The sequence below is a fragment of the Ictidomys tridecemlineatus genome, chromosome 2 (assembly GCF_052094955.1).
Source record: "Ictidomys tridecemlineatus isolate mIctTri1 chromosome 2, mIctTri1.hap1, whole genome shotgun sequence".
NCBI lineage: Eukaryota > Metazoa > Chordata > Mammalia > Rodentia > Sciuridae > Ictidomys > Ictidomys tridecemlineatus.
Window position 1 is genome coordinate 140,249,390 of NC_135478.1, and position 25,184 is coordinate 140,274,573.

The window sequence follows — 25,184 nt, forward strand, 5'->3', positions numbered from 1 at the left end:
AAAGATTAAATCTATCAAGGATTAAAGATAATGTATGCAAATTACTTAGCTAACTGTCTAAAACAGTGTTTTAGTTAGTGATGACAAAATGGTCAGGGAAAAAATCCTGAATGATATATAGAGGACTTCTGCTTGCACCTGCAAGCTATTTATTAGAAAGAACTTCAATTTACTGGTGTACCAATTTTTTCTTCCAAATCAAGTAGGCTCTCACAGCAAGCAGTCTTCATTAGGAATTTCCTTAGGGATTCAGCAATAACTGAATGTTAACCATGAGGTGAAGAGTACTAATAATTCACTGGAGCTTGGGAAGAGTGCTGACCTTTTAATTTCATGCTTAGAACTATTTCATAATAATCATGGTAGCATAGCAGTACATTTATGTATTTTTAAATCAATACATATAATTATGGATACAGTCTCAAAAATATTTTAACAAAAAGGGTCAAGTTTGGAGACAGTGATCCATGCAATTGTCTGGTCAACACTGCTCTTGCTGCACTATGACAATTGTGCTATTTTTCTTCTTTCTTTTTCTTACCTGACTTTATTCCTAGTTCAGTTTCTCTAAAAGGTTACAATGTATGAAAGGTGTAGCAAATGTGAAGCTAATGAGTCTGAGAGGAAAAAACTATCTTCAGATTTCGAAATTATAACCCACACTACAAATTAAGCAGTGTCAAATTAATGACTGATGTAAACTTTTAAAGTTAAACCTGATAGGGAAACAGATCCCATTCCAGTAGGTGGCAGTAAAACCCTACCACAAGGTTTCCAGCAATTCAATGAGATCAGTGCCTACCTGGTCAACCCTACTTGAGTAGCAGAAAGAAAATCACAGAAATCCTTAGACTGTCTAGTGAAAATAGCCTCCATATGCTTGAAAATCCTGGAGTCAATAATCAAAAGACCCAGTAAAGCTACAGAGGTCCTTATATCAACTCAGGTATCCTGGATACATCTTTTACATGGGTAAAAGATGTAACAAAGTTTCATTAGGGTGGGGTAATTGGACAATATATCATAATATGTAAAATTTTAAAATGGCAACTATATTCCAGAGGCAGTAGTACTTCCCCAGTTAGGCAGGCAGTCTATAACAACTTTACTTCGCATTCTCCAAATTCAGTAGATTGTTCCTAATACCCTAAAACCAAACCTTTGTGGCTAGGGGTGGTAAACCCAAACTCTTAACACAAGGAAAAAAGAAAAAAATCCAACAAACAAAAATCTTGCTATTGAAAGTTATTCCTGAACATATGATTTTGGTCTTGGAATAACAGCCACACTTAGGTGTGGGGGAGGAGAATCACAGTTCTACCTTGCATGAGACATGCATTTCATACTTCTGAGCATATTTAGTAAGCATATAATCCCACTGAGATTTATTTCTTAAAAAGTCACAGATAGCTGAGCGCAGTGGCACATGCCTACAATCCCAGTGGCTTGGGAGGCTGAGACAAGAGGATCAAGAGTTCAAAACCAGCCTCAGCAAAATCGAGGCACTAAGCTGTCTCTAAATAAAATATAAAATAGGGCTAGGGATGTGGCTCAGTGGTCAAGTGCCCCTGAATTCAATCCCTGATACCACCCCCAACACACAAAAAAACAACCAAACAAAAAACAAAACCAAAGTCACTCATACCATCATGTTTTCTATAAATAGATGACATTTTAGGATTAACAAAACTTCCAAAGCAATTTTTAACCAGTCATAGCCATCAAATAAGAGTAAATGTAAATGTAAAAGTAAAAATCTTATAAATCATATTTGTAATGCCTCATGAGATCTACTTTTTAAAAAATGCCCCGGAGAGGTGGGGTTTAGGTAAAGTTAAGATTCTATGAGTGATTTTAGTAATATATGTTTAAAATTCAGAACTAAATATCTTTGAAAAGCAATAAGTATCTTTGAAGCATACCGATTTATTTGAATACTTCAGCCTCTGAATTAAAAACAGTAGCTAATTAGAATGGTCACTTACTTCTGCTTGGGTCAGTAATTCAAAAAAGTAAACAAACCTGGTGAAACATTTTGACCTTAGTAAAAATAAATTATATCACCTTCTTTCCAGTTTTTTTTAAAACAAAAAAGACCAGTTTCCAGAAACTTGAGAGTATGCCCTAATCCAAATGGATTGGAAATTGTTCTGCAAGAAATGACTATTAGTGAGACAGAGATGCTATAATCCTTAAATTAGAAAATTAGCATATAGCATATACGCATTCTAAACAAGACAAGCAACATCAGAGATGTCACTGTGGTAGAGGCAAATTCAAGTGAAAATTTTCTTCCCAAACATATTCTACTTTTATATCAACTTTAAAATATTTAAGACTCTGCACTCTATTACATCACAACATTGTTTATTATGTGAATTTTTTACAATACAACAAAAAATACAGAAATGCAATATATGGAATACAGCTAGATGCAGAATGGTGACTTTTTTTTCTCTTTAAGAGGACATGATGCCCATTTCTAATAAAATAAAGAGACTGCATATAGGTAGAAACAGGTTGGTCGTTAGCTTCACAATTTGCCTAGAAATGATCTATAAATGCATTTTCCCCCTGCTACTTACCATAAAATGTAAAAAGGGAGTTAAAGGAAAGTTTCCTTGTTGGTTCCTACCATATGAAAGATGCTATATTCTATTTTAGCAGGGCAAATATATGGAAAATAACTAAATTAAATGTTATTAAAAAATGAAGCAGTAATGAGATTCTGGCTAAAGAGGGCACTAAATGAGAATAATACATATTTAAAGAATCCAAAACAAACAAAAAAGAGGTTGTTATAAAAAAGCTCTAGGTGCACTGTAAGCATATAGGGTTTTTTTTTCCATGTGTACTTTTAAACAATGGAAGTGTCAAAAAATAGGGTCAACTGTGTTAGGCTAAATTACATTATTGTATAGGCTGCACTGAATGGAACCTTTGTATTATAATTATCATAGAGAAGCATAGTTTGCATCATATTATGGCAATTTATCCTCGATGAAAACCTTCCAGAGTCCTTTTATTTTGGAATATCCTGTAAACAATCAAACCACCAGAACATGATTGTACAACAGTAAAATGTTCTCTTGCATTAAATTGAAGATATCTTTTTAATAAAAATTAAAAAGAAAAAAGAAAAAAAAAAAAAGAAAATGTAGAAAGGTACTTAGAGCTGTTACTTTCTAAGTACATAACACCCTAGACAATTCAAGGCATCTTAATCTCCATCAAGAACAACAAAAAAATAATTTTTGTCATGCTGTTAAATCCATCATTATGGATAAAACTGGTGCAAATTGGTCAAACGGATCCAACAAACACTGATGTCCAAGCTGGCATATTGGCAACTAATACGTAACTGGTGGTCAATAGAGAGTTTAAAAGATCTTCCCTTTCTTCTTGTTCTTTTCCAAGGTCCTAAGTGATTAGAAGAAAACAACTGAGACGAGTGACCATGTAATAAATATAAAAGACAAAATATGGTAGCAATTGCTAATCCAACTATAAGTTAGATTTTCAAACATTACTTTGTCATTTAAAAAATTATAAGATATGGAAGAGTAAACTGTGAAGACAATGCTACTCTATATTAATACTTTTAAACAATCAAATATTAGACAAAATTTCAGGATAAGCATTAAAAATATAATAAAACCATTTTAATAATTTTAATATTGAGAACAATTCTTCCCAAATGAAATACCATACTTTGAAAAACTTCAGCTAAGGGTGGTGCCTTTTTCTCCTGCTGCTATTTATATTATGAAGTACATTTGCTTTTTCAAATATATTTTTCATTATCTTTGAGCCAAAAATTAGAAGACAGTAAAATTAAGGAGGAATAAATTAAAAGTATTAGAAATTAGATGTACATCCTCATATCTTAAGCTTATCTTAAAGAAGCCATTCAATGCAATTAAAATATACCTAAATGTATAAAAACTTTTGTAACATCATTGTTTTCCATGCATACCAAATTCTGAAAATAACAATTATATCCAACAATTGTGGGGGAGGGAAGTAAGATATCAGTTAAGGTGAGTTAACTGGAGAGAACATATATGGTGCTCTAAAATTATAATTATAAATTATAGATTAAGTCATGGAAAATATACTGGAAAAATACACTAATGAATCCATCCATATAAAAACACCCATGAAAGCAACTGTGTGTGAGAATGCATGATAGTGGGTGATAACTTTTAAAATACTTTTCTGATGTTTTTAAAATAGGGAAATAATTATTTAAAACATTAATAAACACATTTCTTAAGAATTTGATATGAGTTACCTCGAAGAGTTCTGTTGTTCTAAAATACGCTGTTGAGCTTCCCAGTTTGCTTTCTCCTCCTCAAACTGACGACGTTTTTCTTCTAATTCCTTATGCTGGGCTTCCAAATTCTTTTTCATTTGCTCATGGCGTCGCTGCAGCTAAATCACAGTATGATATATAAATAAAAACTGTTTAAGAAATCAGAGGCAGAAGAATGTTCCATCCAGGTGTCCTAATGTTAAGAATATGGGCACTGAGTCCTACTGCTATAAATTCTGAGTGCCACCTGGAAAGCACTGATGAGGATTCCTCCTATTATAGGACCTGCCACCCAAAGTACCAGTGACCCAAGAAAATAATCTTGGGAGACATAAAAAAAATGCAACAAACTTACAGTTGTGTAGCACTTTATAATGGACAATTATTATCTTATTATCTCATTTTTCTTTATTCACAAATATGTTGGAGGCTGAGCAGGAAAAACATCATTGCTTCCACTGTACAGATGAGGAAATAGTTGCAGAATTTAAGTGACTTGCTCAAGATCACTAGCCAGAAAGTGACAATACTGGACTTGAACCTAAGTCTCCTAATTCCAAGTTCAGAAAGCTGAGACAGGGGGAAAGAAAGAAGTTAGTTAAGGACCTAAGAGCCCCAAGATCCCAGTGTAATGGGTAATATCCCCTAATTCTTGTAAAGGAGTGGTTCTCAAATACTGGTCTTCATACGAATCATCTAGGGTGCTTTTTAAGAAAACAGAATCCTGAACCTATCCATATATACTGAATTTGAATCTTTGGGTGTTATGTCTAGAAATATAGGTTATAAATAAGCTCCAGTGATTCTAATGTAGGTCGTCCTTACTACACTAAGAATTAATGCTGTAAAGAACTGCTGGCTGAGAGATGGAAAACACTCATGCAAATAAACTTAAGAGCCAAAGACCTTAAGTCTAATGGCTCATTAGGTAAATAATAATTTCATAAGAAACTATTCAATCTATTTCTGAATAGTCAATAAAAAAATCAGATTAAATCTTATTATATCAAATGCCCAAGGGTGATTCAAAATCTTCAATTGTTCAAGAATTATGTTCTATTGAAGATTTAACTGGTGAGTTAACACCTTGAATTTGGATTATAATTCTGTATACAATTTTTCTTATTTTACAAATCCACAAAAACTAATGTTGTTATTTTTTGCTATTCAAGCAATTCCTACAAAAGAAAGTCACCTACAATACATTTAAGCAAAGATGAGTCAAATCTGAGGTGAAATCTTCCTGATGACAGTAAGTTAGTAAGAAAAAAACAGAAAATAGGAACATAAGAACATGCTTCCAGTTATTTTTAAATGCCAGGGAATCATGCATAAACAAATGATGCTGGATACTATTTACTTCTAGTATTAGGAAAGAGAGGGACAACAACAAGGGAAAGATTTTAAATGAAAGATTTAAATGATATGGTTCTATTTCTTAAGCTGGGCAATAGGTTCATAGACAGTCATTATTCATAAACTTACATTTATAATACAAATAAGTAATTATGTTCTGTGTTAACTGCATGTAAAAAATAGTATAGGTCATAATCCCTTCCCCTCAAGAAACCTTTGGGGTCAAATGTGTATTGAAGTTCAGAATTTTTCAGATATTAAAGAAGCAATAACTACTTAGGAAGAGGCATATAATATTTATCAAATATCTTGTTTTTTTGCTGTAAAATACAAAAATATTCACAAAAGCAGGAAAAAAACCGCATAGTTCATATTGCATTTTACACTATGAAATTGTGGAAAAAAGGACTGTGGATCTGTCTTGTGATTAAAAGCAAATTTAAGCACTGAGCAGGTTCAAATGCTGGCTTATGACTATGTAGCACTGACCAAGTTAATTATCCTTCCTCTCATCTATAAGAGGAGATAAGCAGTAACACCCATCTTTTAGGGATGTGGTATGGATTAAATGACATAATACACAAGAGATGCTTGGTACTATACCTAACACGCTATACTGCTAGGTATAAGTGGCTATACCCACAAATATTTCCAGCAGAATGAATTTGAGGATGACTGTATTAAGCAAAGCTAAAATTGCTTTATTTTTTAAATCTATATTATGTTTATATACATATTTATATAATCAAGATGCTTTTCAAACTTATTACCACAGTGATGTTGGTAAGCATATCCCGGAGTGGAATTCCATGAAACAAGAGGAACGAGCACACTATTTATCTAATAGAGTATAGGGGGAACTTGGCTCAGATCTCTTCCTAGGTCCCTTTCAATGCTAAGATTCCATATTTCAAAACATAATTTCTCAAAACTGCTCTTACCATTCACAGTAATTATGAAAATTCCAGGAGGGTTCTTTGGCTACTGTTCCACAATTGCCTGTTTATAGCATTTACTCTTAGGAACAGGTCCTAAACTATGTCTACATTAAATTAAGTTAAACTATATTTAGATTTTTTTAGTGGAATCTCATTGTGGAGACAAACTAGTTGGCTCATTATTATTACTTTTTCCCCCTTCTCTGGATATGGATTTTTCATATTATCCATTAGTGAGGAGGTAAAGACTCAAAAGGATTTACTTAAATAATAGGCTGATAAACAAAGAATAAACTTAACTCCAAAATATCATCTTAATAATTTATAATAACCATAAGAGAGATTATTAATTAATTCTTAAGTAAGGGAATATGCCTGCACATTTTGGTTGGCTCAATGATTCGGAGGGCACTATTATTGGCATTTAGTGGCAGGTAACAGGGATACTAATCCTGCAGTACTCAGTAGTTTTAAATCAAGAGGAATTAACCTATAAATTAAACTCACAACAAATATGATAATAATAAAGGTTTTCATAAGAAATTACAAGAAAAGCCCAATAATGAAGGAGAAATGTTTCAGAATAAAAACATTTCCTTGAAGTTATTGGATACTTATGTCACACTCTATCAGTGGATTAGAGTACTTTTGGTTATGTCTTTAAAAACTTTTGAAAAAAAAAAAGGGTTTCAGTATTTTCTTCAATAATTACAAAAGCAATGAGATCAACTGTAAGGATGTAACAGAAGAGTTCTGAATATCTTTTTAAATATATTTATATACAAACATTATTGGTAAAGACACAGAAAGGGATCTTGCTAAATTTTATCACTAAACATTATTTTTAAAATATTTCTTGTTACAGTCATTCCACACATTTAAAAACAATTGTTATTTTATAATTTTTAATTATAGATTAACATAATTTATGTTGAGCAAACCTATACTGACTGACTTATTCTGGGCTAAGAGTTTTCTTTTCTTTTTTTTTTTAATCTAGAAACATTTTTTATTTGTAGTTGACACAATACCTTTATTTTATTTACTTATATGTAGTGTTGAGGATTGAACCCAGGACACCTTGCATGTGCTAGGCAAACACTCTACTGCTGAGCCACAACCCCAGCCCCAAGAGTTTTCTTTTCTTAAACATCCATCAAAGCAACTATTCTAAGGATTCTTACCTTAAGTGTATCTTTTTCTCCATCTTTTCTTTCTTGTCACTTTAATGAAGTAAATTCTGCAAGGTTTTTTTTTGGTTTGTTTGTTTGTTTTTTAAATTAATAGAAACTACATGGAAGACTCAACATCTAGAGGGATTTCAAGACAGCAGATATGTGTGCTGGGATACTTTGGCACCACTGTGCCCCAATGTTAGAAATTAGTTTAATACTACAGTATAAAGTAAGTCCAACTTATTTAGAAATTAATATTCCCTCATTTTCTCCCTGGCCACTGTCCATTTTATTCAGGCATGCCCTTAGTTCAATTAAGGTTCTTTCTTTCTCATACACATATAAATAAACTTGTTCAATTATTATTATCCTAACACTAAATTTTTATTCTTACATTCATTCATAACTCTGACCTTCAGTTTTTTAATACTGATTATTAGAATGGCTTATATTTTATTTTTCATAAATAAAAGTTTTTCATTGCTCATTGTAATTCTAATATAATTCATTATAAGTATTCTGACTACTATATTAGGTCTCCCTACCTAGCACACTGTGCCCAAGCACTTACATATTGAGTATATATTATTTTATAATAAATATAATACTTGTTTTCATTTCCCCAGTTTGTTACACTAGGGCATGAAATTAAAAAAAAATGCATGCACAAAGTTTGTATTATTATTTTAAAAAGAATACTATGTCTGTAAGAGATTACCTCAGCTTCAGAGTCCTTCAATTTTTGAACTTTTTCTTTGACCTTCATTTCAAACACCTGCTCCATCTCCATTTCCATCTTCTTCATCTTGGCTACATGCTCCCTCCTTTCTTCTTCCATTTGTGCCAGAGGACTCCTGTCATGAACATTAAGAATAATCATTAAACATTTATAAATGAAAATTGTAATACAAAAGTCTAAAAGAACTGGTGAAACACGAGATGCTACAGATGCTATTATTATTTATATGTACCAAATAATTTTTGAGATATTTTACTTACATCATTCTAAGTGATACATGACATGGATTCATTTATGAACAAATGAGATAAAATCCTCAGAAACGTGATATTTTAAACTTGAACTTCCTTCTGTGAGAATTTACCAATAAACCTCAATCACTAGTACATAATTATTATAAGAAAAGATCTAAAATAACCAAAGCAACTATGAGATGGTTCTTTGTGAACATCAACTGTAACGATGACACATAAAATGACCTGTAGAAGGAAAATAAGAAACATTTTCCAAATACATTCACAAAATGAAAAAAATAAGAAAAAAAAATTAATTTTGAATTTTCTTTAAAGAAAAATTGAAAGCATGAAGAAAGTGAGTTAATATATGAAGCATATTTTTAGTTCCACTAAAATTTGAGGTATTATAATTTCTGCAATGACTACTGATATCACAATTACATTTTATTACAAAAATTTCAACTATTTGATAATTGAACTGATACTGCTAAAAACAACTACTAGTCAATACTTAGAACACTATTCAGGTTTGAAGAATATTTCTAGGCTTCTTAAAATTTTTTAATGTTTTGAAAATTCATCTTTATTTCAAATGTTTCAGTGTTTTAAGCTTTAAACCGTTCAATGGCTTATACACATACACATACGCATGCATGAAATAATAAGGATCAAATATTTTGATATTTATTTTTGAAATGCCAGAATAGGCATTAAGCACAGTTAAATAATAATAAAAAAAGTTTATTTAACACGGACATGAAAGTCCATGGGCTCAAATCTCTTTGCATAATAATGTTATCATTTTTCATATTTTAAAATATTTACCAATATTTACAGGTAAATTTATGTTAAAGCTAGCATATTTAAACATATGAGAGAATGCCAAAATATCCAGGGGAGAATGATGAGTGGGCTCTGTTGTTTTGTAGATATCTGAAAATTAATGAATACACTGAAGCACCTTGAAAGAAGACAAGCCCTTTTCTGACTTTGTTGATAAACACATTTATTTATTTTGACTCTATACAAAATAATTTACAACTTAAATGGGTGATTTTATCTCAACAGTGGTAATGTTTTTTTTATTTCCCCAATAATTTAAAGGGCCAATTACTTTAACCTTGATATGTCACACTCTTATGGTGACCTCTCATTAGGCTGAGTATTTCTGACCATACACAGCTCTCTTCTTTCCTATCAAGGAGGACAAAAAAGCTTAGATAGAAAATACTAAATAAGACAGAATATCAGCTACTACAATTTTTTTCTTAGCAAAAAGGAAGAATAAATATGTACTGCTTTGATGAAGATGATTTGTTTTATATAGTGTAAAGTATTTAACCTAAGGATACTTCTTTCCAAAGGAAAACTTACTTCTATTTGGAAATCTACAGTATATTTTACCAACTAAACAACTAAGCAGAAGTTATGAAAATAAAACTAAACCAGATATACTAACTTAGACCAAGAGCCTGCATTTATAAAGCAGCGTTTGTTGAACAAATTTTAAAGTGTAGCATTATTTCATTACAAGGTGATGACAGCCAGGTGCAGTGGTGTTTCCTATAATTCCAGCTACCTGGGAAACTAAAGCAGGAGGACCGAAAAGTCCTAGACCAGTCTGGGCAGTTTAGTGCAGCCCTTTCTCAAAACTTTAAAAAACATAATAAAATAAAGGCTGGTCTTATATCCAGCAAAATTAAGCTTTAGATTTGATGATGAAATTAAAACCTTCCATGATAAACAGAAGTTAAAAGACTTTACAACTCAAAAGCCTGCACTACAGAAAGAAAATCCATGAAAATCAGCAAAGGGAGGTTTTACTCTAAAGGAAAAGCAGATCAAAGGACAAACCAATTCAAGTTAAATACCAAAAAATAAACAGAAATGGCTGGAAATACAAATCATGTCTCAATAATAACCCTGAATGTTAATGGCCTAAAATCATCAATCAAAAGACATAGCCTGGGGCTGGGGATGTGGCTCAAGTAGTAGCATGCTAGCCTGGCATGTGTGGAGCACTGGGTTCAATCCTCAGCCCCACATAAAAATAAAGATGTTGTGTCCACCGAAAACTAAAAAAAATAAATATTAAAAAATTCTCTCTCTCTCTCTCTCTCTCTCTCTCTTAAAAAAAAAAAAGACATAGACTGGCAGATTAGATTTAAAAAAAAAAAAGACCCAACAATATGCTGTCTCCGACTCATCTCATAGGAAAAGACATTCACAGACTGATGGTAACAAGGTTGGGAAAAATTATACCACTCACATGGACTGCGGAAGCAAGCAGGGATTCCCATCCTCATATCAAATAGATTTCAAGCCAAAATTAATCAAAAGGGATAAGAAGGATTTTTCATACTGCTTAAGGAAACAATTCATCAACAAGACATAACAATAATAAATGTATACGCCCCCCCAAAATAGAGTTTCTACATTCATTAAACATACTCTTCTCAGGTTCAAGACTCAAATAGACTACAACACAATAATTCCTTTTGACTTTAACATACCTCTTTCACCACTGGATAGATCATCCAAACAAAAGCTGAACAAAGAAAATATGGATCTCAATAATACAATCAATAACTTAGACTTAACTGACGTATATAGAATATTTCATCCTTCAATGAACGAATATACTTTCTTCTCAGCAGCACATGGATCCTTGTCTAAAATAGACCATATATTATGCCACAAAGCTATTCTTAGCAAATACAAAAAAAGTAGAGATATTACCCTGCATTTTATCAGATCATAATGGAATGAAATTAGAAATCAATGATAAAATAAAAAATAAAAGCTACTCCAACACCTGGAGACTAAATAATATGCTACTAAATGAGCAATGGGTTGCAAAAGACATCAAGGAAGAGATTAAAAGATCTTTAGAGGTGAATGAGAACATAGATAAAATTTTGTATCAAAAAATCTCTGGGACACTATGAAGGCAGTACTAAGAGGAAAGTTCATTGCATGGAGTTCATTCCTTAAAAGAAGAAAAAGTCAACAAATAAATGACTTAACATTACATCTCAAAGCCCTAGAAAAAAAGAACAAATCAACACCAAAAGCAGAAGAAGACAGAAAATAATTAAAATCAGAGCTGAAATCAATGAAATTGAAACAAAGAAACAAAATAAAAAGTTGGTTCTTTGACATAATAAATAAAATTGACAGACCCTTAGCCATGCTAACAAAGAGAAGGATAGAGAAAACTCAAATCACTAACATACATAATGAAAAAGGAAATATCACAACACTTCAGAGATACAGAAGATAATTAGAAATTATTTTTTAATTGTTTTTAGTTGTTTTAGTTATTTATTTGTTTTATTTATTTATTTATTTTATATGGTGCTGAGGATCAAATCCAGTGCCTCACGCATGCAGGGCAAGCACTCAACCACTGAGCCACAACCCCAGCCCCAGAAATTATTTTGAAAACTTATACTCCAATAAAATAGAAAATATTGAAGGCATTGACAAATTTCTAGAGTCACATGATTTGCCCAAATTGAATAAGGATGATATATTTCAAGTGATGAAACAGAAGACGCCATCAGAAACCTACGAACCAAGAAAAGCCCAGGACCAGATGGATACACAGCCGTGTTCTACAAGACCTTTAAAGAAGAACTAATACAAATAGTCCTCAATTTATTTCAGGAAATAGAAAAAGAGGGAGCACTTCCAAATATATTCTGTGAGGCCAATGTCACCCTGATTCCAAAACTAGGCAAAACTCATCAAAGAAAGAAAACTTCAGACAATATCTCTAATGAACAAAAATGCAAAAATTCTCAATAAAATTCTGGCAAATTATGAGGATGCCCTTAGGCCTGAGCCTAAGTAACTCCATTTTAAAAACTCCAGTTTGAGAGTTGGAAGATGGCGGCGAAGGGAGTGCATCACCCCAGTGCGCCGCGTCACTGAGCCGGAGAAAGACGATGAGAAACGGCTGAAGACTATCTTGTTGGGAATTTCCAGTGAAATTGAGGCGCTCCAGAATCTAGTGGACAGATTTCCATCGTGCGAGGTTCGGCTGTGGGAGCTCCATTTCTCTGCATGGAGGGTCACATAGCCTGATAAGAGATCGCCCCGCAGCTGGAGTTTGTGGCGCGCGCTGGGGATCGGCAAGGTGCCGGAGTGGGGGAACAGCGACACGGATTCGGGGGGCTCCCGCCAGTGATACATTGGCAGCGCTTAGTGCTGAGTTCCGGCTTTGAGACAGAGGAGAGAAGCGGTGGTTCCAGTCACCGGTTGGACCACAGAGGACAGCAGCCGCCATCTCGGTGAGATGATGTAATCAACCCATTGTTCTACTGATCTCAGCTCATTCAGCTACGGAACAGGGGATTTTAGGCTGGTATTTGCCTGCGTCTAGCAGACAGATTTCTTGCTCAGGATCGGGACTGGGGATCTTGTGGAGAATACTCTTAGAGGCTCGTGCCTGGCAAGGCGTGCGCCGGCACTGAGCAGCGGGACGTGGGTTCCCGGGGCTAACCTGGCCCAGGTCTGAGGAATCTGCGGAGACTGCCGGTGGAGGCCAGCTCCAAGTGGAGTGTGCGCTGAGCTTGGGGCGACTGGGTTCTGACTCCCGGAACAGTTTTGGCCTGGGGCTGGGGAACCAGTGGGGGTCGCTCCAGCGGAGAGTGTATCGGGAACAGAAAGGCGGGGTTCTTGCTACCTAAGCTGCTTTGGCCCAAGGCTAGGGAACCGGCGGTGACTGCTTCTCAGCCAGGGTCCTGCTGGGTGCTGTGGGGGCAGAGTGGAACTTCCACCTGTGCCCAGAGCAAGCCAAGTGACCCGCCGGCGTGGTATCATGACACCCCAAATGCAGCTGGGGCTGAAGAGAGAAGCCGCCCATGCCTAGAATAGGACCAGCGACCCTGCGGCGCGGTAGCCAAGTAACCTCATTTGGAGTAGGGCTGTGCAGAGCTGCCTTCTGAGCAAGCAGGGCAGGCATACCAGCGGCCCACTGGCAAGACAGGCCAGATAGCTTGCCAACGTGGTGGACACGTAACACCGAGGCAGTCGAGTCACACTGGTTGGAGTGGGGGTGGAGCAGGGTCGCCGCCCGGGTCCATAGGGGGCTCAGTGACCCGTTGGAGAGGCAGTCAGGTACCCCCATTGGGAGTGGGGGCTGTGCAGAACTGCGACCCACCGGCCTAGAGGCCCGCCAGCGTGGTAGACACGTCACACCAATTGGAGTGGGGACCCAGCAGAGCCGCCACCCACATCCAGATCAGGACCAACGACCCCTAGGGCGTGGTAGTTACGTTACCACAACTGGAGTGGGGCCAGAGCAGAACAGCCACCTGTGCCCGCAGTGGAGGCAGACCTGCGACCGATTAGCGTGACAGACAGACCACCCTAATTAGAGGAGGAGCACAGCCACTACCCGCCCTGCAAGGGAGACTTCCCAACTATACAAGAGCAATATAAATAAATAGAGGGTAAATTTCAAAAACACAACAGTTGCACCAAGCAGAAAGAAACGCGAGCAGTATGAAAAGACAAGGAAAGAAAGGACCACAAGCAATGCAGGTCAACGCAACTTTAGAAGAGGTAATAGCTGCAACAGATGGAATGTCAGATAAAGAGTACAGGATATATATGCTTCAGATGATCTGGAGTCTCAAGGAAGACATGAGACAGCAAAATCAGACAATGAAAGATCACATTGACAAACAAATCCAGGAAGTAAAAGATCAATTTCACAGGGAGATAGAGGTAATAAAAAACAAACAAATAGAAATCCTAGAAATGCAGGAAACCATAAACCAACTTAAAAACTCAATTGAGAATACTACCAGCAGAGTAGATCACTTAGAAGAGAGAACATCAGACAATGAAGACAAAGTATTTCAACTGGAAAAGAACATAGACAGCTCAGCAAGTCTGCTAAGAAACCATGAGCAGAACATCCAAGAATTATGGGACAATATCAAAAGACCAAATTTAAGAGTCATTGGGATACAGGAAGGCACAGAGCTCCAAACCAAAGGAATAAACAGACTATTCAGTGAAATTATACGAGAAAACTTCCCAGACTTGAAGAATGAGACAGAATCACAAATCCTAGAAGCCTACAGGACGCCGAATGTGCAAAATCATAAGAGATCCACACCTAGACACATTATAATGAAGATGTCCAACATACAGAATAAGGAGAGAATTTTAAAAGCTGCAAGAGAAAGAAAGCAGATTACATTTAGGGGCAAACCAATCAGGATAACAGCTGATCTCTCAACACAGACCCTGAAAGCTAGAAGATCCTGGAATAACATATTTCAAACACTGAAAGAAAATGGGTTCCAACCAAGAATTGTGTATCCGGCGAAATTAAGCTTCAGGATAGAAGATGAAATTAAAACCTTCCACGATAAACAAAAGTTAAAAGAATTCGCAGCTAGAAAACCATCTCTTCAAAAAATCCTTGCAAAACATTACAGGAAGAGGAAATGGAAAATAACATTGAAAACCAACAATGGGAGATAGGACAGTAAAGGGGGGAAAGTAGTCAAAGAGGATAACAAATCAGGTTTAGTAACATCAATAAACAAATATGGCTAGAAAAACAAATCATATCTCAATAATAACCCTAAATGTTAATGGCTTAAACTCACCAATTAAGAGACACAGGCTAGTAGAATGGATCACAAAACAAGACCCAACAATATGCTGCCTACAGGAGACGCATCTGATAGAAAAAGATATTCATAGACTGAAGGTGAAAGGTTGGGAAAAATCATACCACTCATATGGAATGCAGAAACAAGCAGGAGTGTCCATACTCATATCTAATAAAATAGATTTCAAGCCAAAGTTAATCAAAAGGGATAAAGAAGGACACTTCATACTGCTCAAGGGAACCATACACCAAGACATAACAATCATAAATATATATGCCCCAAATAATGGTGCAGCTGTGTTCATCAAGCAAACTCTTCTCAAGTTCAAGAGTCTAATAGACCAACATACAATAATCATGGGAGACTTCAACACACCTCTCTCACCACTGGACAGATCTTACAAACAAAAGTTAAATAAGGAAACTATAGAACTCAATAACACAATTAACAACCTAGACTTAATTGACATATATAGATTATACCACCCAACATCAAGTAGTTACACTTTTTTCTCAGCAGCACATGGAACCTTCTCAAAAATAGACCTTATATTATGTCACAGGGCAACTCTTAGACAATATAAAGGGGTAGAGATAATACCATGCATCTTATCTGATCATAATGGAATAAAACTGAAAATCAATGATAAAAGAAGGAAGGAAAAATCAAGCATCACTTGGAGAATGAACAATAGGTTGCTGAATGATCAATGGGTTTTAGAAGACATCAAGGAGGAAATTAAAAACTTCCTAGAGTTAAATGAAAACACAGACACAACATATCGGAATCTATGGGACACATTGAAAGCAGTTCTAAGAGGAAAATGCACTGCTTGGAGTTCATTCCTCAAAAAAATAAAAAACCAACAAATAAATGATCTCATACTTCATCTCAAAATCCTAGAAAAAGAAGAGCAAAACAACAGAAAAAGAAGTAGAAGGCAAGAAATAATTAAAATCAGAGCTGAAATAAATGAAATTGAAACAAAAGAAACAATTGAAAAAATTGACAAGACTAAAAGTTGGTTCTTTGAAAAAATAAATAAAATTGACAGACCCTTAGCCATGCTAACGAAGAGAAGAAGAGAGAGAACTCAAATTACTAACATACGGGATGAAAAAGGTAATATCACAACAGACACTTCAGAAATACAGAAGATAATCAGAAATTATTTTGAATCCTTATACTCCAATAAAATAGAAGATAGTGACGGCATAGATAAATTCCTTAAGTCTTATGATCTGCCCAGATTGAGTCAGGAGGATACAGACAACCTAAACAGACCAATAACAATAGAGGAAATAGAAGAAACCATCAAAAGATTACCAACTAAGAAAAGCCCAGGACCGGATGGGTATACAGCAGAGTTTTACAAAACCTTTAAAGAGGAACTAACACCAATACTTTTCAAGCTATTTCAGGAAATAGAAAAAGAGGGAGAACTTCCAAATTCATTCTACGAGGCCAACATCACCCTGATTCCGAAACCAGATAAAGACACTTCAAAGAAAGAAAACTACAGACCAATATCTCTAATGAACCTTGACGCAAAAATCCTCAATAAAATTCTGGCGAATCGGATTCAAATACATATCAAAAAAATTATACACCATGATCAAGTAGGATTCATCCCTGGGATGCAAGGCTGGTTCAATATACGGAAATCAATAAATGTTATTCACCACATCAATAGACTTAAAAATAAGAACCATATGATCATCTCGATAGATGCAGAAAAAGCATTCGACAAAGTACAGCATCCCTTTATGTTCAAAACTCTAGAAAAATTAGGGATAACAGGAACATATCTCAACATTGTAAAAGCAATCTACGATAAACCACAGGCCAGCATCATTCTGAATGGAGAAAAATTGAAGGCATTCCCTCTAAGATCTGGTACAAGACAGGGATGCCCTCTCTCACCACTTCTGTTCAACATAGTCCTCGAAACACTGGCCAGAGCAATTAGACAGTCGAAAGAAATTAAAGGCATAAAAATAGGAAAAGAAGAACTTAAATTATCACTATTTGCAGATGATATGATCCTATACCTAGCAGACCCAAAAGGGTCTACAAAGAAGCTATTAGAGCTAATAAATGAATTCAGCAAAGTGGCAGGATATAAGATCAACACGCATAAATCAAAGGCATTCCTGTATATCAGCGACAAATCCTCTGAAATGAAAATGAGGACAACTACTCCATTCACAATATCCCCCCCAAAAATAAAATACTTGGGAATCAACCTAACAAAAGAGGTGAAAGATTTATATAATGAAAATTACAGAACCCTAAAGAAAGATATAGAAGAAGACCTTAGAAGATGGAAAAATATACCCTGCTCATGGATAGGCAGAACTAACATCATCAAAATGGCGATATTACCAAAAGTTCTCTATAAGTTCAATGCAATGCCAATCAAAATCCCAACGGCATTTCTTGTAGAAATAGATAAAAGAATCATGAAATTCATATGGAATAATAAAAGACCCAGAATAGCAAAAACAATGCTAAGCAGGAAGTGTGAATCAGGTGGTATAGCGATACCAGACTTCAAACTATACTACAGAGCAATAGTAACAAAAACAGCATGGTACTGGTACCAAAACAGGCGGGTGGACCAATGGTACAGAATAGAGGACACAGTAACCAATCCACAAAACTACAACTATCTTACATTTGATAAAGGGGCTAAAAGCATGCAATGGAGGAAGGATAGCATCTTCAACAAATGGTGCTGGGAAAACTGGAAATCCATTTGCATCAAAATGAATCTGAATCCCTATCTCTCACCATGCACAAAAGTTAACTCAAAATGGATCAAGGAGCTTGATATTAAATCAGAGACATGGCATCTGATAGAAGAAAAAGTTGGTTATGATCTACATACTGTGGGATCGGGCCCCAAATTCCTCAATAGGACACCCATAGCGCAAGAGTTAACAACTAGAATCAACAAATGAGACTTACTCAAACTAAAAAGTTTTTCTCAGCAAAAGAAACAATAAGAGAGATAAACAGGGAGCCTACATCCTGGGAACAAATCTTTAATCCACACACTTCAGATAGAGCCCTAATAACCAGAATATACAAAGAACTCAAAAAATTAGACAATAAGATAACAAATAACCCAATCAATAAATGGGCCAAGGACCTGAACAGACACTTCTCAGAGGAGGACATACAATCAATCAATAAGTACATGAAAAAATGCTCACTATCGCTAGCAGTCAGAGAAATGCAAATCAAAACTACCCTAAGATACCATCTCACTCCAGTAAGATTGGCAGCCATTAGGAAGTCAAACAACAATAAGTGCTGGAGAGGATGTGGGGAAAAGGGCACTCTTATTCATTGCTGGTGGGACTGCAAATTGGTGCAGCCAATTTGGAAAGCAGTATGGAGATTTCTTGGAAAGCTGGGAATGGAACCACCATTTGACCCAGCTATTCCCCTTCTCGGTTTATTCCCTAAAGACCTAATAAGAGCATGCTACAGGGACACTGCTACATCGATGTTCATAGCAGCACAATTCACGATAGCAAGATTATGGAATCAGCCTAGATGCCCTTCAATAGATGAATGGATTAAAAAAATGTGGCATTTATACACAATGGAGTATTACTCTGCATTAAAAAATGACAAAATCATAGAATTTGGAGGGAAATGGATGCCATTAGAGCAGATTATGCTAAGTGAAGCTAGTCAATCTTTAAAAAACAAATACCAAATGACCCCTTTGATATAAGGGGAGTAAACAAGGACAGGGTAGGGACAAAGAGCTTGAGAAGAAGATTTACATTAAACAGGGATGAGAGGTGGGAGGGAAAGGGAGTGAGAAGGGAAATCGCATGGAAATGGAAGGCGATCCTCAGGGTTATACAAAATGATATATAAGAGGAAAGGAGGGGTAAGACAAGATAATATAAATGGAAGAAATGATTTACAGTAGAAGGCGTAGAGAGAGAAAAGGGGAGGGGAGGGGAGGGGAGGGGGGATAGTAGAGAATAGGACAGACAGCAGAATACATCAGACACTAGAAAGGAAATATGTCAATCAACGGAAGGGTAACTGATGTGATACAGCAATCTGTATACGGGGTAAAGTTGGGAGTTCATAACCCGCTTGAATCAAACTATGAAATATGATGTATTAAGAACTGTGTAAGGTTTTGAACGACCAATAAAAAAAAAAAAAAAAAAGAAATAAAAAAAAAAAAGAAATCACATATGCTCTTTATACTTCCAACCCTAATGTTACATGTAACTTATCTTCAAGCTGCTAATCATCTCAATGCTTAGAATAAATTTTCTTCTTGTAAAAAAAAAAAAAATTTAAAAAATAAATAAAAGTGGACCTGAGAAATGGGTCCATAGAAATCTTCATAAGTTGTACTTATCTGTCAAGCTCATAAAGCTCACATTGTTGTAAATTCTGCAGCTGGACATTTACCTTCCTGTGCCAAGTTTTTCAGTCATTTTCACAATGACAGGTTTAAACTCTCCTTTGAAATCTGATTTAACTTTCTAAATCATGTTCAGCAGAAAAGAAAGACTTTTAATATTACAGTTTAAGAAAATTTTTGAAATATTTGTAAGATCCAGTATATGCATGTGGGATCCTGTTTTCCCCATTTTTTTATTTATTAAAATTGAATAAAAAGACTGGCACATCATAATATCATTAGTTTTAAGTTATAGACAATAGTACAAGTAAATAACAAGAAAGGATTTATTATCTCTAGCTGGTCATAAAACTTGACAAAGGTCACCTACTAATTAAGTTCAATATTAGTGAATTGGAAAGAGATCATGTTAAATAGAAAGTTAGCCTTTACTAATAGTATGACTTTAACAGAATTACCCCAAAATGAAGAATATAGTAAGCTGCATATAAAAATTTATATTTTGAAATTAGTTCTAGATTAACTTAAATAATTATTCAATTTGGGATGAGGCTAGAGACAGAGTTTTTAAATTAGGAGTGGTGGTCTTTACTATGGGCATGGAAAAAAGATAGACATCTATCCAAACTAGGAAGCACACATACTTAATAACCCTAAAGAAGATCTTTTGCTTTTTTACCATTAATAAAAAATGAAATAGAAAAATGAATAGTCTTTTATTTACCAATGTATGAAAAACTGTTTTTATTGTTATAAAGCTTAATATTGACCTGAGTGTGGGGAATTAGTATCTCAAATATTAATGGGTAAGAATGAGTCAACAGTATTATTAAGATAAGGATCTAATTTAGAATTTGTATGACATTGAGCTAGCAATGACATTTTGAAGGATTATTGTCTAAACAATCTTTGTGGATAAAGAAACAGCTGAAGATGTGAATTTGGTGTTAACATAACTTATATATGATAAATGGTGGTATAAAGGTGTATTAAGAATTGTATGCAAAAAAAATGAGAGCTCATGTATAATGGCATAATTTGGTGTGAACATACTTTATATACAGAGTTACAAAAAATTGTGCAGTGAATGGATAATTATGAATGTAATGCACTCCACTATTGTCATCTATGTAATAAATAGATAAAAAGAAAAAAAAAAAACTCCAGTTTGAAACCTGCAATCTCAATGAGGTTCTCCTCCCATCTTCTGTGCAACTCCACTTCTCCCTCTTTTTCTCTCCCACCTCTCTTCCCTATTTAGTGGTAGTCTTCTTCTCATGCTCTTCCTTGTTATACAGAATACATATATGATGTTGTAATGAGAAAAAGAAAAAAAAAAGTGTCACATTAGATTGGATAGAGAGAAAGGATGGGAGAGGAGTAGGAAGGATAGGAAGGGCAGCAGAACAGAAAAGACAATATGATTGATGTATGTACATTCCATGTATGTATTATATATCAAAATGCATTCTACTGTCATGTATGACTAAATAAATAAATAAATAAATAAAAATTAAAAAAAAAAAAAAAAAGAAAGAAACCTGCAATCTCATCAGGCACGGCTAACAGAGCCCTCCATTGTGGCCCTCAAGCACAAACAAGTCCACCGGACCAGATGTTTTAACCCCAGGGTAAATGATGTCACTGAGAAATCCAGTGGCAGTTGATAAGGATTAAAAGGAGGGGAGGGGCAAAAGCCCCAAAATTTAGTATAAATAACAGAGCAAATGAACATACATTCAGCCAGCCGATACTGATGCCCTCATGCTGAGAGCCTGATGAGGATCTGGACATCTCGACACTTTTGTTGATCCTCTGCATCTGCCTCACTGCTCTCAAACTCTACAGCCACAACTTGACCTTGGTAAGAGCCACAACTTCTCCCTCAGCTAGCCATCAGCTCCACCCCAGAAGCCTGCCTTGGTTCCTGATCTGATCACCATGGTCTGGATTTAAAGCCTAAGGCTAGAGACTTTTGATCTGACACTTGAACTTAGTGTGCAGAGAGATTGTCTGTCATTAGCCGGTCATGATTAAGTGTGTCTGCAGTGCTTAGAATTAATCTAGAATTGTTTACTGTGAATTAATTAATCCTGAATTGTTTGCTGTGAATTAATTGTCTACTGCAGTGCCTAGCATTAAGGATTGTCATTTTCTTGATTAAGAACCTATAGAGTGAAATTGTATGAGTGATTTGAGTGAAAAAAGCATTGCAAAGGGCAGAAGCATGCGGACATTCTCACCCTCGACTGCATAAGTGGCACATTTTGACCATTGAAACACAAATCAAATAAAAAAACATATCAAAAAGATAGTGCACTACGATCAAGGATCAAGTGGGGTTCATCTCAGGATACAAGGTTGGTTCAACATACGGAAGTCAATAAATGTAATTCATCACATCCATAGACTTAAAGAACCATACGATTATCTCAATAGACGCAGAAAAAGCATTCGACAAAATTAGCACCCCTTCATGTTCAAAACACTAGGAAAATTAGGGATAACAGGAAAATATCTCAACACTGTAAAAGCTACCTATGCTAAGCCCCAGGCCAACATCATTCTAAATGGAGAAAAATTGAAAGCATTGTCTCAAAAAACTGGAAAAAGACAGGGATGCCCTCTTTTACCATTTCTATTTAAAATACTTCTTGAAACACTGGCCAGAGCGATTAGACATCAGAAAACTTGGGAGTAGACAAAAGAAATTAAAGGTATACAGACAAGAAAAGAATTCAAATTAGCACTATTTGCCAACGATATGATTCTATACTTAGAAGACCCAAAAAAACTCCACCAGAAACTTCTAGAACTAGTAAATGAATTCAGCACAGTAGCAGGATACAAAATCAACACCCATAAATCAAAGGCATTTCTGTATATCTGTGGCAAATCCTCTGAAAGGAAAACTACCCCATTTACAATAGCCTCAAAATAAATGAATGAATGAATGAAAGAATGAATAAAATAAAATAACAAAAGAGATGAAAGATCTCCACAATGAAAACTACAGAACACTAAAGAAATTAAAGAAGACCTTAGAAGATGAAAAGATCACCCTTGTTCTTGCATAGGCAGAATTAATATTGACAAAAGCACTATATAGATTTAATGCAATTCCAATAAAAATCCCAATGACATTCCCCATAGAAATAGAAAAAGTAGTCATGAAATTCCTGGAAAAATAAGAGACCCAGAATAGCTAAAGCAATCCTTAGTAGGAAGAGCGAAGCAGATGGTATCACTATACCAGACCTTAAACTATCCTACAGAACAACAGTAACAAAAACGGCATGGTATTGGCACCAAAATATACTGGTAGACCAATGGTACAGAATAGAGGACACAGAGACTAACCCACATAATTACAGTTATCTTATATTAGACAAAAGTGCCAAAAACATACACTGGAGGAAAAAATAGCCTCTTCAACAAATGGTGCTCGGAAAACTGGAAATCCATATGCAGAAAAATAAAATTAAATCCATCTCTCTCACCACACATAAAACTTAACTCAAAGTGGATCAAGGACCTAGGAATTAAGCCAGAGACCCTGCATCTAACAGAAGAAAAGTAGGCCCCAATCTCCATCATACCGGATTAAGCCCCCACTTCCTTAATAAGACTCCTATAGTGCAAGAATTAAATCAAGAATTAATAAATGGGACGGATTCAAACTAAAAAGCTTCTTCTAGCAAAAGAAACAATCAGTGAGGTGAAGAGAGACCCTACAGCTTGGGAGCAAATTTTTACCACTTGCACATCAGATAGAGCACTAATCTCTAGGAATATAAAGAACTCAAAAAGCTAAACACCAAAATAATAAATAATCCAATCAATAAATGGGCCAAGGAATTAAACAGACACTTCTCAGAAGGTGATATACAATCAACTATATTTATGTTCAACATCTCTAACAATTAGAGATATGCAAATGAAAACTATACACTTAAGATTTCATCTCACTCTAGTCAGAATGGCAGCTATGAAGAATATAAACAATAATAAGTATTGGCAAGGATATGGGGGAAAGGCACAATCATACACTGCTGCTGGGTCTGCAAAATGGTGCAACCAATATGGAAAGAAGTACGGAGATTTCTTGGAAAATTTGGAATGGAACCACCATTTGACCCAACTATCCCACTCCTTGTTCTATACCCAAAGGACTTAAAAACAGCATACTACGGCCACATCAATGTTTATTGCAGCATAATTCACAACAGCTAAACTGTGGAACCAACCTAAATGCCCATCAGTAGATGAATGAATAAAGAAAATGTGGTATTTATTGGCAATGGAATATTACTCATCAATAAAAGAGAATGAAATCATGACATTTGCAGGTAAATGGATGGAGCTGGAGAATATAATGCTAAGTGAAGCTAGCCAATTCTAAAAACCAAATGCCAAATGTTTTCTCTGATATAAGGAGGCTGATTCATAGTGGGGTTGGGAGGGGAAGCATGTGAAGATTAGATTAGGGCAAAAGGGAGAGAGGGGAAGGGAGGTGGCAAGGGATATAAAAAAGATGGAATGAGATGGACATCATTTCCCTAAGTACATGTATGAAGACACAAATGGTGTGAATATACTTTGTATACAATCAGAAATGTGAAAAAATGTACTCTATACCCGTAATATGAATTGTATTGCATTCTGCTGTCATATAAAATAAATTAGAATAAAGAAATAAAATTTTTAAAAACTGAAATTCAAAATAAATAAATAAATAAAGTTTAGGACTATAGCTCAGTGGTAGAGTGCCACTGGATTCAATTTTCAGTACCACCAAAAAACAAACAAACTTTTCTTATATTTCTTATACTAATGGTAGGCGTTTTAATTTTTTTAAAATTTTTTATGGTGCTAGGGATTAAACCCAGGGGCACTATCACTGAGCTACATCCCAATACTCTTTTTTAAAATTTTTGAGACAGGGTCTCATTAAGTTGCACAACTTACAATCCTCCTGCCTCAGCCTTCCTCGTCACTGGGAATATAGGAGTGTACCACCAGCTAATGGCAGGGGTTTTTAAAACACAGGGATCTCAGATCTTTTGCGCAGAGTGTTAGTGACTGCCCTGAAGTGAGCATACTAAATAGATGTGTGCTTAAGTTCATTTTGCTGGTGAGATGACCCAAAGCTTTTGTTAGCTTTTCAAAAGGTTTCTAACTTCAGTTTCTCAAACACTCCCAAAATTTCCTCGTTAGACTCTATACAATAATCTAGTAACTATTATTGAGTTGATAGTCTTAAATAATTGAATATTTATACTTAAGCAACTTATATTATTTAACAATATAGCCATGATTCAAAAACAAATATTTCAATATTGTAAATATATTGAATAAATCAGGATTTGAGAGAATAATAAT

The 25,184-nt window shown here is 35.1% G+C and overlaps 1 protein-coding gene across 4 annotated transcripts in view; it reads right to left on the bottom strand.

The window, feature by feature from the left end:
* Positions 1-2,350: 2,350 nt before the first annotated feature.
* The window catches only part of Septin7 (septin 7), a 107,023-nt gene continuing 84,189 nt past the window's right edge, over positions 2,351-25,184 (bottom strand). For all 4 annotated transcript variants that reach the window (XM_040291843.2, XM_078039858.1, XM_078039857.1 and 1 more), the window contains 3 exons: positions 8,503-8,638; positions 4,295-4,434; positions 2,351-3,420 (listed from right to left, as the gene is read on the bottom strand). In XM_040291843.2, the coding sequence (XP_040147777.1) occupies positions 3,381-3,420; positions 4,295-4,434; positions 8,503-8,638 (316 nt within the window). In that variant the 3' untranslated portion in view covers positions 2,351-3,380. The remainder of the gene's footprint in view (positions 3,421-4,294; positions 4,435-8,502; positions 8,639-25,184) is intronic.